At 42.6% G+C, this 15082-nt stretch overlaps 1 protein-coding gene across 4 annotated transcripts in view; it reads left to right on the top strand.

Annotated features, from left to right (window-relative positions):
• The first annotated feature begins 321 nt into the window (after positions 1 to 321).
• The window catches only part of Plekha8 (pleckstrin homology domain containing A8), a 55939-nt gene continuing 41178 nt past the window's right edge, over positions 322 to 15082 (top strand). For all 4 annotated transcript variants that reach the window (XM_045136222.1, XM_004652766.2, XR_006633858.1 and 1 more), the window contains exon 1: positions 322 to 431. In XM_045136222.1, coding sequence (XP_044992157.1) covers positions 392 to 431 — 40 coding nt within the window. In that variant the 5' untranslated portion in view covers positions 322 to 391. The remainder of the gene's footprint in view (positions 432 to 15082) is intronic.

Consider the following 15082-nt stretch of genomic DNA (forward strand, 5'->3'; position numbering starts at 1 on the left):
GGACGGGGCGCGGCGCGGCGCGGCGCGGCGCAGTGGGCATGCGCGAGCGCGCTCGGCTCGCGGGCTCAGGTAGCGAGCGATCGGTGGCGCCGCCCCCGGCCGCAGCTCCCGCCGCCGCGCTTCGGAGGCCTCGGCCGCCCCGGGGCTCCGCGCCGTGCCTTGACCTCCTGCTGGACGGCGCGCTCGGCCCCCCGGCGCCGGCCCTCCGCCGGCCGCGGCTCCAGTCGCCCAGGCCGCCGCAGTGACCCCGCCCCCGGGCCGAGGATGTGAGGCGGGCCGGGCGTCCCCGCAGCGGGCCGGGGCGCCGGACAATGGCCGTGCTGCCCGCGCTCCTGCCTCCGCGGGCCGCGGGCCAGTGAGGGGCGCGACGGGCGTGGACTCGCGCGGCGCCATGGAGGGGGTGCTGTACAAGTGGACCAACTATCTGAGCGGTGAGTGGCGGGCCCGGCGCTCCTTTGTCTGAGGCCGGGGCGGCGGCGAGGCGCCTCCTGGCGGCGGGGCTCGGGGCCGCCGCGGACCCCCTCCTCCCGGCCAGCGGGACCCTGGCCCTCTGCTGTGCCCTGCCCCGAGCCTCAGTGACTCGGGTCTGGGGTGCCCGCTGTGGGGTCCTCCGAGGAGCCGGGCTTGCCCGACCCCCACCCCAGCCTAGAAGGAGGGTTTCAAGTGCATGCCGGCAGTCACCTGGGATTCCAGAGGTGAAAGTCCTTTATCAAAGTCCCCAGTGCAAGCGCTTTCACCTAACCTTCGGAGCCATCCGCGTGCAGACTTCCCGATCAACAGTTTCAGAGGACCGAAGAGAATGCCGGAGGTTTTCCATATTTTTACCGGGTAGTTCTTTTGTTTAGAACTCACGAAGTAGCAGAAAACCAGTGCATGTATTGGCAACTGGTTTCCGTGCCTGGCCAAACAGAATGGTGTAGAAATAACACCCCGCCCCCTTCTCATTTCTGGAAGTACTTTCTAAGTCATCTTGAAGAGGTCAGCACTACCCCTCCGCTATGAAGATGGTTCACAAAGAGCATTTTCATTTGTGCCACTAGGATTAATAAAAGGCTTATTGATTGCGCTGGAGCTAGAGTTCCGCCGTTCTAGGCACTTGTTTGCAAAGCCTGGTGGCTCAGGTTGAATGCCCCAGTACCTAATGGACAAAGTGGCACACGTGTCAAGTTCATTGGCAGTGGCAAGAGGCCCTGGCGCACGTATTTTCTTCCTCTCTGTGCTTGCAAGTAAATAAAAAAATATTTTTTAAAAAGCTTTACCCTATGTCTAGCTGATCTGCTAGGAACTAAACTTTTCATTATGGAAAATGAACTAAGCATTTAATTTTAATGCCATTGCATTGAAAACAATGTTCCCAGTGTCTGTTAAAGTCAGGGAGGAAGTTTTCCATGTTTCTCTTTGATGGTTCAGTTGTTTAAAGGTAGTATGATGATATTCTGTTTTAAGGACCCATGTGGCTGGGAAGATCAGTTGGCATGGAAACTTTGGAAGTCACTGTTGGGGCACCAACGAAGTGTGCCTGTTGAATGAACCTGCAAAGTATACTTGGCAAGTAGTTATTTTCTTGCAGTCACTAGAAGAGATAGATGTGTTTTCTTCAGAAGACTTGGCCTCTGCTTCAAAGACCTTCAGTGATATCACCAGTTAGATTAGGTTAGGTATTGGTAACTCAAAACTGTGCCTCAGTTTGGTGAAGGCAGGAAGCTGATTAGCACTCTTGGTACGCTAGGGAGAGGAGGCTCGATGCAGCCATTTTCCTTTGGAATTCTTCCTAAGCTTTGGAAGTGTATCTTAAGTCCTTGAATCAAGTTGAGTGGTTGGTTCTTCACCCTTTTCGGCCACACATCTCTCTTTTTTTTTTTCTTTCACTCTCAACTCTTTTTCGCCCATCCCACTGAACCTCTTCCAGTTCTTCCTTTTCCTCCCCTTGCTTCTGTATGGAAGGTATAGTGCCTACTTCCTGATAGTGAATGGAATAGCTCTCCCTCTCTCTCTTTGCCCTCTCTCTTTCTCCCCCTTTCTCTCTACACTTTCCTCACCTGACAGTCCTTGTCCCTCAATGCACAAAAATTTTCATAGAAAGGTCTATTTTGAGCCTTTGTCTTACCATGCCAATATCATCTGTTCTAGTGGAAAAGAGTACATTTTTCCCCAAGTCAGCAAGTCAGCCCTTGAGGGTTGTGGGGATGGAGACCTCAGGAAGCCATATTGCGGTCTGGCTGCGCTCCTCTGACTTAGCCCTCCTAGGAGACACAGCAGGCCCTCACACCATGGGCTGTACCATTTCCAGATATAGAATTATGGCTTATAATTATGTTTCATTAGAAGATAAATTTGCTGTGGAAAAGAATGGTACTAGTTAAGAAAAACATGCATTCTTGTTTCCTCTACCCTCCTTTGCTTCTTGGTCTCCCAAAAGAATATGTTTGAAAATGAATGACAAACTTTGATGGAGATATTACTGCTTTTCCTTCTTCTGAAGCGTACTTTTTCTTTAAAAAAAAAAAATTATTTATTTGACAGAAAAAGAGAGGGAGAGAGAGAATTGGTGTGCAGGGCCTTCAGCCACTGCAAATGAACTCCAGATGCAAGTGCCCCCTTGTGCATTTGGCTTACGTGGGTCCTGGGGAATCAAACCTGGGTCCTTTGGCTTTGTAGGCAAATGCCTTAACCACTAAGCCATCCCTCTAGCCCTTTTTAAAAAAATATTTTATTTTTATTTACTGAAGCTTACTTTTTTTTCCCCCCTAGGTAGGTTCTCACTGTAGCCCAGGCTGACCTAATTCACTTTTAGGGTGGCCTCGAACTCATGTTCATCCTCCTACCTCAGCCTTCTGAGTGCTGGGATTAAAGGCCTGCGCATGCGCCACCACATCTGGCTTGAAGCTTACTTTTAAAGTAATTTTTTCTTGTAGTTGTGCACATTACTTTAAAATACAATATAATCCCAATGCCCATTCCTTCTTAATTTTTCTCCAGTAGGCATTTGCCTCTTTTTATATAGTTTATGTTTCTGTGGACACCTCAATATGGAATAATGAGCACCACATTTGAGTGGAGAAGTTTAATCACTGTATCCCTTCACCCTCTGGATCCCTAGAGGACATTATTAATTTCTCTTTTCCTTCTTTGGAGACCCGCCAGAGCCTAATCTGTACTGGGCAAGTGCTTCACCATCTGTAGCCCCAGTGTTAATTCCATTTACACGTACTTGTGTGCTGGGCCCTATGCTAGGCACAGGGGAAGCAGTGTGGAACAAGGCAACCGGCTTTCCTGCTTTCTTTGAAGCAACACTGCGGACAGGATGGAAGACTGGATGAATGAATGGTCAGAAGCCTGTTGTGTGTATGGTAAGGTTGGGGACAGCAGGAAGGATTAGCTGGAGGGCACTTCAGGTTGTTGGGGAAAGCTGCTTTCAGTCAGCAGAGCCTGAGGGGGAGTCGCAGTAGCTAGGTGGTAGGTCAAGGCTGCGGTGCAGTTGGAGGTACTGAGTAAGGACTTTCAGACACAGGAAGTGCTGGCATGAAGGCTCCAAGCTAGATAGGGACCAGTGAGTTTGAGAGGAGGATCCATCTGGCTAGGGAGCTGAGAAGAGTGAGGGGACAACCAAGATGTGGGGTGTTTGGAAAGTCTACTCAGGGTTTCATAGGCCTGAGTATGCACTGGTCTGATTGCATATGTGTGTGCCTCCATGTGTGAGAGATGGTTAAACTTCAGCTACTGTGCTTGCAGCACAGAAAGTTTTCTGGTCATGGGCCTGGGGATGTTGCACTGGGAGAGTGCTCATCGAATGTGCACAAAGGCCCTGCACTTGACACAAACAAAACTCCAGCTTCTAGCCAGGCACAATGATAACACCCTTGAGAATGCTATGGCTGCTGGGCCAGCCTGAGCTAATAGTGAGATCTTAAGGGTCATTAATAAATAAAAGGTTTTGTGGACACATCTTTGCATCTTGCCTGCTGCATTTATTGTGTTTTGCGAAATTGTATAGTTATTTTATAGCTATCAGTTACTGTACATTCAAAATATTAAGTACTGAAAATAGCCTCTCAGCTGCTTGCACAAATATTCTTCTAGATGACAGAAACAAGAAAGGTCAGAGATCATCTTTCGCTTAATTACCAGGTATACTTATGTACTTTTGCTCTTTCAGTGAAAAATGAAAGAACTAGAGCTTCCAGGCTTCTAGCCCACCCAGGCTTTTGATGTGCAGAACATTGGACATTTTGGAATTTATTGTTTAAATTTCTTTGGATGTTAGAAAAATTAAATCTAGGATGAAAAGAAATTGATTAAACACTGTGCTGTGACAGGCACATCCTGTTACTAGGCACTGTTTGCCTGTTGTTCATATCTTTTATGACCTAAACTTTCTTCAAGGAGAACCATCCATTTGGGGCTCCTAACTCAAGAGTCAGAGACCTGAAACTGAGTACCAGCTCTGTCACTGCCAACTGCAGCCACGTCACCATGTGAACTTTAGTGTCTCCTCCCATAAAATAATGGAATTTACCAGTTTAAAGCATAAGAATATTTTAAAACATATTAGTACTTAACAGTGTTCCATACACTATTTAAATCTTAAGGTGACTTTGAAGAGCAGTTGTCTTTAGTATCGCCATTTTCCAGGTGGAGACATTGAGTCACAGCACTGGAATGAGAACTCAAGGTCACACAGTTAATAAGTGGCTCTAATAAGTCATTGCTCTATTATATAATACTTCTAAAGGTATCTCCTGCATGAACATTATATAATTCTAGCTGATTCATAATGTACCTATATTTGAAGTATGTTTGACCTAGAATATAAGACTGTATTTAAGGGCAGGAGTTGAGTTGTTCAGGAGTGAAGGAGGCTTTAAGAACTAATTATTGTGAGTATGTTTTGCCCCAGGGAAATCTTTTGAGCTGCGCCTCCACTCTGCAGTTTCAGGTCTGTTTCCTGCCCACTCAGCAGACAGGAGGGCTGCCGGGAGCTCCAGCCAGGTGCAGGCTCCTCAGCAGCTCAGGACACAAGCGCAGTGCAGCACTAACCTCCAAAAATACCAGAAGCTTGCATCGTGCTGACCACGTGGTTCTCATTGCAGATAGTCTGTAGTGTTGCTCTCTCAGGTGACAGAAAGCGACACTTGCCCAATGTCCGTTCTGTGAACACCGGGACGATATCAGCTCTGTGATGAGCCAGAGCTGTATTCACACTCTCATCCATGGGCCAACATTTCTGTTACCTTAAAAAAAAATTTATTTATTTATTTGCAAGCAGAGAGAGAAAGAAGAGATATAGCTGAAGAGAATCGGCTGGCCAGAGCCTCCAGGCAGTGCAAACAAACTCCAGACGCATGCACCACTGTGTGATCTGGCTTTATGTGGGAACTGAACCCATGATGTTAGGTTTTGTAGACAAGCATCTTAACATCTGAGCCATGTCTCCAGCCTCATTTTTGTTATTTTAACATCTTTATCTAAACAATAATCCAGGTATCATAAAATTCATCTGTTTAAGCTGTACAAGTCAGTAGTGAGAGTAACCGTTATAGTGAATTTTAGAGAATTTTCATGGTTCTAAAAGGAAGCTGCTTTAGCAGTCACTCCTGCACATACCTCTCACTTCTGGCGGACGGTCTCTCTTCTGCCTGCCTGTTCTAGATATTTTCTGTTTTGTGTGTTTTTCTCATCGCCGTGCCAGAATGCCAGACAGAAACAACTTAAGGGATGAAGGACTTACTTGGGCTTACAGTCCAGGGGACACAGTTCATCATGGCCAGAAAGGCATGGCAGTGAGAGTGGCTTCTGGCCATGATTGTCACAGTGTGAAGTGGTCAAATTGCCAGGCTCTCATGAAGCAGGTAGTTCGGGTGAAAAGTGGAGCTAGCGCGTAACCATCAAGCTCCACCTCTGCGGCAAGATCCCCTTCCACCCAAAACAGTGCCACCACCTGAGGCCCAGCTGTTCAGATGCACAAGTGTGTTTATTGTCTCCAGGTTCCTTTCTCCTTTGCGTTTCTTTTAATTCATGCTGTAGCATGTGTCAGTACTCTGTTTCTTTTTATTGCACAGTAATATTTCACTGTATGGGTACACAACATTCTGTTTATCCATGTTTCCACTGATAGATGTTTGGATTGCTCCATTTGGGGGTTATAATGAGCATTCTAGAAAACATCTGTGGGCAAGCTTTTTGTATAATGCTTTCATTTTTTCTGGATGTATGTCTAGTAGCAAAATTGTTGGGGCATGTGTTTAACAACTTGAGGAATGGCTGTAGGACTTTACAGCCTCATGGGCAATCAGAGATTCTGTTTCTTTATAACCTTATCAGTCCTTGTTACTGTATTTACTGTAGCTTATCTTACTGTGTATGAAATTGTGTGTGCTGCTGACTTATATTTCCCTAACTAAAGATGTTGATCCTTTTCTTTTGCCTATTACATATATGTACATTGGAGACATGTCCATTTACATACTATGCCCATTAGTTAATTGGGTTATTTTCTATTCTGTTTATTCTAGATATGAATGTGTTATTGGATGTATGGCTTGTATTTTATTTGGTGGGTTTTTTTTTGTTGTTGTTGTTGTTTTTGAGGCAGGGTCTCACTGTAGCCCCATGCTGACCTGGAACTTACTCTGTAGTAACAGGCTGGCCTCAAACTCACAGCAGTCCTCCTACATCTGCCTCCTGAGTTCTGGGATTAAAGACAAGCATGACTACATTTGGCTCATTTTCTTGATGGTATCATTTGTAGCATAAAAGTTTTGCATTTTTGTATTGTGCATTTTGTCAGATTGTTGCTGTTTATTGATTAAGCTTTTCCTATCATGTAATTAAAAAAAAAACATTGTCTAGCCCAAGGTCATGAAAATTGGGTTTTATGTTTTTTCTTTTAGTTTCATATCAGATTCAATTTGAGTTAATTGTACAACTTCATTCTTTTATACATAGCTATCTAAATTTTTATTATTATTATTGTTTGCAAAGAGAGAGACAGTGGTAACAGAGGAAAAGAGAAAGAAAAAGTTGGCATGCCAGGGCCTCTTGCCACTGTAAACAAACTCCAGATGTATGAACCACTTTGTGCATCAGGCTTTACATAGGTAGTAGGGAATTGAACCCAGGCCATTAGGCTTTGCAGACAAGTGCCTTTAACCACTGAGCCCTCAGAGCTATCTAATGATTAACGTTTACACATGGAATTACTGTCTCGGTGGCATGCTATGTTACTCAGCTTCCCCATACTATGATGCAATTCCTCAGATAATTAACTGATAAAGAGAAATGATTATTTTAATGTGGGAGGTTCCCGTCTGTGATTGGTTGGCCCTTTTGCTTTGGGAAGCACATGATGATGAAAAGGCAGGGAAGAACAGAACTGCCTCTCCTGGCTAGGGAGCCAAGCAAGATGGGACTGGGCTTTCCTCCAGGAACCCAGAGTTGTCACTAGACCTGCCTCTTCAGGGATCCACAACCTCCCAGCAGTATGGATCTTTCTCCAGGCTCAATCTGGCATAATATTCATCATGTTATACAGAACAGTGTAGCTTATAGTTAGATGCCTGTTCACGAGCCAGAGTCTGTCACCTGAGATGAAAGTTCCCACTCCTTCCTGCCCAGCTGCACATGGTCTTAGGGGTTCTACAGTATGGAACAGGTAGAAGGTTAACTGGGATGGATGTTTTTCAACAGTATAGCTGCCTGTTAGCTGTCTATGCTAGGAATAGGACTTAACAATGGTACAGCTAGCTGCTAGAAAGAGTTGTTCATGCCCCTTTAAGTAATCCCAATAAATGTGTTTATTCACCAAGTTTAACTTGGAATCTGTGGTCTGTCAACTCTGTTAAGTCACACAACAACCACCCTGGGAACCAAGCCATGATCCTTTAAGGTACATTTATGATCCAAACCACAACATAAAATTGAGCCAGCTGTAATAAGCTGCAAGTCTGTAGTTTTAGCATTCACTCAGGAAGTAGTGGCAAGACGGTAAGGAGTTTAAGGCTATATGATGGTTTGAATGTAAAATGTCCCCAAAGCCCCAAAGGCTTGTGATTAACCTTCCTACTTGGAGCCTTTGGAAAGTCGAGCCTTGCTGGAGGAAATGTGTTGCTGGGGACAAACCTTGGGTTGACTAGTCCAGCCCTACTGGGTGTTGAGACTAGCTTGCTCAAGTTGATCTCTCTGCTGCTGATGAAGATGTGAGCAGATTGCCACACTTTTCTCATTCCTGATGAAGCTTCCTTTCGAAACTGTAAGTTGAAGTATTCTATAAGTTGCTTCTGGTCAAGTGATGTGTCCCAGCAATGAGAAAGTAATTGCTACTCAATCATTTTTTTTTTAAGGGACATTTACAAGCCAAACCACAAAATTAAATAAAACAAAAAATTGAACTAGGAATAGTATTGTACAGGTCTGACATTACAACTCACTCGGGAAGTAGAGACAGGAGGATTAGTACTTCAAAGCTGTTCTTAGCTATGTAGTGAGTTCGAGGCTAGCTTGGGCTACACAAGAACCTCTCTCAGAATAAACAAAGATCAAAACCGTGGCACGGTTAGAGACCAGCATATATGTGTGCTTAAGTGCAAAATGCTGAAGTCAGAAAGCCCTGAATCTCTGTAGGTTATTTGAGTAGCTGTTTTAGGTACTGATGCCTAGAAAATTCAGTCTCTGTGTATTAAGCTATGTGAAAACTGTGGCTCTTCATGACATCTGAGAATATATGTACCTTTAGTTCCTGAAGTTCTTCCTGTCTCGGACTGTCTTTGGTAGTCAGAGAAGGATAAATAATAAGGGAAAAGATCCAAATAAACCATCACAATTTTGGGTTTGACTCCATAGTCTATGCTAGTCTTCAGGTCCTTTGGATAAATGGTAATTATAAATCATGTAGCCATGGATATGGGCTTTTGTTTCCATAAAATAAAAAAGATTGGGCTAGGAAGATGACTTAGTGATTAAGGTCCATGCCTGTGAAGCCTAAGGACCCAGGTTCAATTCTCCAAGTCCCACATAAGCCAGATGCACAAGGTGGCACATGCATCTGGAGTTTGTTTGCAGTGGCTAGAGGACCTGGTGTGCCCATTCTCTCTCTCTCTCTCTCCCTCTCCCTCTCTCTCGCTCTCTTTCTCTGTAATAAATAAATAAAAATAAAACCTTTTTTAAATTATTTATTTATTTATTTGAGAGCGACAGACACAAAGAGAAAGACAGATAGAGGGAGAGAGAGAGAGAATGGGCGCGCCAGGGCTTCCAGCCTCTGCAAACGAACTCCAGAACGTGTGCCCCCTTGTGCATCTGGCTAACGTGGGACCTGGGGAACCGAGCCTCGAACCGGGGTCCTTAGGCTTCACAGGCAAGCGCTTAACCGCTAAGCCATCTCTCCAGCCCAATAAAATCTTTTTTAAAATATTACTGAAGAACTGAAGAGATGAATTGCCTCTGGTTCATTCATACTCCATCAAAAGAAGCCCACGTTTTCTTAGATGTTCCATGTATGATGTGGTTCGGGGTTTTGGGAGTGACCTTAGATAAGAGTATGTGAGTGAAGTGTTCTGTGAACTGGAGCCTAGGGGTCAGTCTTCTCAGGTTGTGTACTGCATGTCATCTTGACCATTTCCTGTTGCCATGTTTTCATTTTGTTTAGATTGAGCAAAAGCCAGCCAAATTCCATTAGGACTAGATATGGGACAGACAGTAAAACAAACTATAGTGTTATTGTACACTGGAGGAAAGAATGAGACAAAAGAAATGTCCAAAACTGCCAGGATGCTTGGCTTTCTCCCTTGAATTTTCTATTGCTTTCCATTAGTACAAAGTATACATGTTTTAGAAGCCAGAAGTGAATGAAGGCAGTTCTAAGAGGTAAATTTATAGCCTTAAGTGCCTATATTAAGAAATTAGAAAGGTCGCAAGTAAACGACCTAATGCTTCGCCTTAAAGCCTTGGAAAAAGAAGAACAAGGCAAACCAAAAATTAGTAGACGGGAAGAAATAATAAAGATTAGGGCAGAAATTAATGAAATAGAAAAAAAAGAACAATCCAAAGAATTAATGAAACAAAGAGTTGGTTCTTTGAAAGGATAAACAAGATTGATAAACCCTTAGCAAATCTGACCAAAAGAAAGAGAGAAGAGACACAAATTAATAAAATCAGAGATGAACAAGGCAACATCACAACAGATTCCAGAGAAATTCAAAAAATCATAGGGACATACTACAAAAGCATATACTCCACAAAGTATGAAAATCTGAAAGAAATGGATGATTTCCTTGATCTATATGACCTACCTAAATTAAATCAAAATGAGATTAATCACTTAAATAGACCTATAACAAACATGGAGATCCGAACAGTTATCAATAATCTCCCAACTAAAAAAAGCCCAGGCCCGGATGGATTCACTGCTGAATTTTACCAGACTTTTAAGGAAGAGCTAACACCATTGCTTCTTAAGCTTTTCCAGGAAATAGAAAAAGAAGGAATTCTACCAAACTCCTTCTATGAGGCCAGCATCACCCTGATACCAAAACCAGGCAAAGATAGAACAAAAAAAGAAAATTACAGACCAATCTCCCTCATGAACATAGATGCAAAAATTCTCAACAAAATATTGGCAAACAGAATACAAGAGTATATCAAAAAGATCATTCACCCTGACCAAGTAGGCTTTATCCCAGAGATGCAGGGATGGTTCAACATATGCAAATCTATAAATGTAATACATTACATAAACGGGTTGAAGGACAAAAATCACATGATCATCTCATTAGATGCAGAGAAAGCATTTGACAAAATCCAACATCCCTTCATGATAAAAGTCCTACAGAGACTGGGAATAGAAGGAACATATCTCAATATAATAAAGGCTATTTATGACAAGCCTACAGCCAACATATTAGTAAATGGGGAAAAACTGGAAGCTTTTCCACTAAAATCAGGAACAAGACAAGGGTGTCCACTGTCCCCACTTTTATTTAATATAGTTTTGGAAGTCTTAGCCATAGCAATAAGGCAAGAGACACACATAAAAGGGATACAAATTGGAAAGGAAGAAATCAAGTTATCATTATTTGCAGATGACATGATTCTATACATAAAGGACCCTAGAGACTCTACTAGCAAGCTGTTAGAGCTGATCAAAACCTACAGCAATGTAGCAGGATACAAAATAAATACACAGAAATCAGTAGCCTTCATATATGCTAACAACAAACACACAGAGGATGAAATCAGAGAATCACTCCCATTCACAATTGCATCAAAAAAAATAAAATACCTTGGAATAAACCTAACCAAGGAAGTCAAGAATCTATACAATGAGAACTTTAAAACACTCAAGCGAGAAATTGCAGAAGACACTAGAAAGTGGAGAAACATCCCTTGTTCCTGGATTGGAAGAATCAATATCATGAAAATGGCAATCTTACCTAAAGCAATCTACACATTTAATGCAATCCCTATCAAAATTCCAAAGGCTTTCTTCATGGAAATAGAAAAAACAATCCAAAAATTCATTTGGAATCACAAAACACCTCGAATATCTAAAATAATACTGAGCAACAAAAAAGAGGCTGGTGGTATCACCATACCTGATTTTAACCTATACTACAGAGCCATAGTAACAAAAACAGCATGGTACTGGCACAAAAACAGACATGTAGATCAGTGGAACAAAATAGAGGACCCAGATGTAAGCCCAAGTAGCTATAGCCACCTGATATTCGATAAAAATGCCAAAAATACTCATTGGAGAAGAGACAGCCTCTTCAGCAAATGTTGTTTTGAAAACTGGATAAATATCTGCAGAAGGATGAAAATAGATTCTTCTCTCTCGCCATGCACAAGAATTAAGTCCAAATGGATTAAAGACCTTAACATCAGACCGGAAACTTTGAAACTGCTAGAGGAAAAAGTAGGGGAAACCCTTCAACATATTGGTCTTGGCAAAGACTTTCTGAATACAACCCCAATTGCTCAGGCAATAAAACCACAGATTAACCACTGGGACCTAATGAAATTACAAAGATTTTGCACCGCAAAGGACACAGTGAAAAAAGCAAAGAGGCAACCTACAGAATGGGAAAAAATCTTCGCCAGCTATATATCTGATAGAGGATTAATATCTAGGATATACAAAGAACTCAAAAAATTAAATAATAAGGAATCAAAGAAGCCAATCAAAAAATGGGCCATGGAGCTAAATAGAGAGTTCTCAAAGGAAGAAATACGAATGGCATATAAGCATCTAAAAAAATGTTCTACGTCACTAGTCGTCAGGGCAATGCAGATTAAAACTACATTGAGATTCCATCTCACTCCTGTCAGATTGGCCACCATCATGAAAATAAATGATCATAAATGTTGGCGGGGATGTGGAAAAAAAGGAACCCTTCTGCACTGCTGGTGGGAATGCAATCTGGTCCAGCCATTGTGGAAAACAGTGTGGAGGTTCCTAAAGCAGCTAGAGATTGATCTACCATATGACCCAGCTATAGCGCTCCTAGGCATATATCCAGTAAGTACATGCTCAACCATGTTTATTGCTGCTCAATTTATAATAGCTGGGAAATGGAACCAGCCTAGATGTCCCTCAACAGATGAGTGGATAATGAAGATGTGGTACATTTATACAATGGAGTTCTACTCAGCGGTAAAGAAAAATGAAGTTATGAAATTTGCAGAAAAATGGATGGACCTGGAAAGTATTATACTAAGTCAGGTAACCCAGGCCCAGAAAGCCAAGCGCCACATGTTCTCTCTCATGTGGATCCTAGCTACAGATGACTGGGCTTCTGGGTGAGAATGAAAATACTTAGTAGCAGAGACCAATAAGTTGAAAAGGAGACATAAAGGGTGGAGAAAGGAAGGGAGGAGGATACTTAATAGGTTGATATTGTATATATGTAATTACAATGATTGTAATGGGGAGGTAATATGATGGAGAATCGAATTTCACACGGGAAAGTGTGGGGGTGGAGAGGGAGCGAATTACCATGGGATATATTTTATAATCATGAAAAATGTTAATAAAAAAAAAAAGAAACATTTTCCTACTGCTATTCCTTGGCAGGTATCAAATTAGTATATCTCTGTAGTGCATTATGTCAGAATGTTTGATTTTAAAAATTGCTTTTAGAGCCGGGTGGGGTGGCACACACCTTTAATCCCAGTACTCAGAAGGCAGAAGTAGGAGGATCGCTACAAGTTCAAGGCCACCTGAGACTCCACAGTGAATTCCAGGTCAGTTGGGGCTAGAGCAAGACCATACCTCAAAAAAAAGAGCTTTTTGGGGCTGGAGAGATGGCTTAGCGGTTAAGCGCTTGCCTGTGAAGCCTAAGGACCCCGGTTCAAGGCTCGGTTCCCCAGGTCCCACATTAGCCAGATGCACAAGGGGCCGCACGCGTCTGGAGTTCGTTTGCAGAGGCTGGAAGTCCTGGCACGCCCATTCTCTCTCTCTCCCTCTATCTATCTTTCTCTCTGTGTCTGTCGCTCTCAAATAAATAAATAAAAAATTAAAAAAAAATAATTTTCTTAAAAAAAAAGAGCTTTTTTGGGCTACAGAGATGGCTCAGTGGTTAAGGAGCATGCCTGTGAAGCCTAAGGACCCAGATGTGACTCCCCAGAACTCACATAAGCCAGACACACAAGGGATGCATGTGTACAAGGTGGCGCACTCATCTGGAGTTCAGTTGCTGTGGCTAGAGGCCCTAGTGAGCCAATTCTCTCTCTCTTGCACTCTCTCTCTCTCTCTCTCTCTCATAAAAAATAAATTATAAAAAATTTAATTGATTTTTAGGGGCTGGGATTGATGGCTTAGAGGTTAAGGCACTTGCCTGCAAAGCCAAAGGACCCAGATTCACTTTCCCAGTACCTATATAAGCCAGATGCACATGGTGGTGCAACTGTCTATAGTCCCTTTGCAGTAGAGGCCCTGGCACACTTATTCTCTCGCTATCTGCTTCCCTCTCTCTCAAATAAATAAAATATTTTTTTTAAATTTTTTTGTTCATTTTTTATTTATTTATTTGAGAGCGACAGACACAGAGAGAAAGACAGATAGAGGGAGAGAGAGAGAATGGGCGCGCCAGGGCTTACAGCCACTGTAAACGAACTCCAGACGCGTGCGCCCCCTTATGCATCTGGCTAACGTGGGACCTGGGGAACCGAACCTCGAACCGGGGTCCTTAGGCTTCACAGGCAAGCGCTTAACCGCTAAGCCATCTCTCCAGCCCAATAAAATATTTTTAAATGCTGTTTGATTTTCATAAAAAACTGTTCAATGACTTCTGACTTGGAATTTCTGAAATGGTCCTGGAATGTTTATGTGTTTTTACATTGTATGTTTGTGTGAAGTAACATTCTCAGCATCAGCAATTATGAAATCAGAGCATCTATTGATCAACTTTGAAATACACTAAAGATAATTTACAACCTGCAGTATCTAATATTTGTCCACTTAATTCTTTATGTAAAAATAAAACACATGAATTTCATTAGTGTGCAAATTTGCTTTCACCTTTAATAGTAGAATTATATGCTTAACAAAGAATTATTTCTTGATTTTTTTTTTTCAAGGTAAGGTTTCATAGTAACCCAGGCTAACCTGGAATTCACTGTGTAGTCCCAGGCTTCACCTCGAACTTACGTCTGTCCTCCTGCCTCTGCCTCCCAAGTGCTGGGATTAAAGGCATATGCCACTACGCCAAGCAAAGAATTGTTTTAAAAGAAATTATTAGGGCTGGGAAGATCACTCAGTGGTTAAGATGCTTGCTTGCAAAACCTGTGGCCTGGGTTTGATTCCCTACACCTATATGTAAAGCCAGATGCACAAAATGGCAGCATGAATCAGTAGATCATTTGCAGTGGCAAGAAGCACTGGTGCATCCATTCTCTCTCTCTCCCTCCCTCCCTCCTTCTCTCTCCCCACATAAATAAAAATCTTTTTAATTTTTTTAATGATATATATCTTTTTGGAGTATGTTTTATACTTCTGTTGATTTTTTTCTGAGTAGCTTTTGGGTGTTATACTATACTAAATTTTCTTTTCAAATCGTTCATTGAAGTTGTGGGAATGCGGGTACTA

This window comes from Jaculus jaculus, chromosome 16, assembly GCF_020740685.1.
Source record: "Jaculus jaculus isolate mJacJac1 chromosome 16, mJacJac1.mat.Y.cur, whole genome shotgun sequence".
Lineage (NCBI taxonomy): Eukaryota > Metazoa > Chordata > Mammalia > Rodentia > Dipodidae > Jaculus > Jaculus jaculus.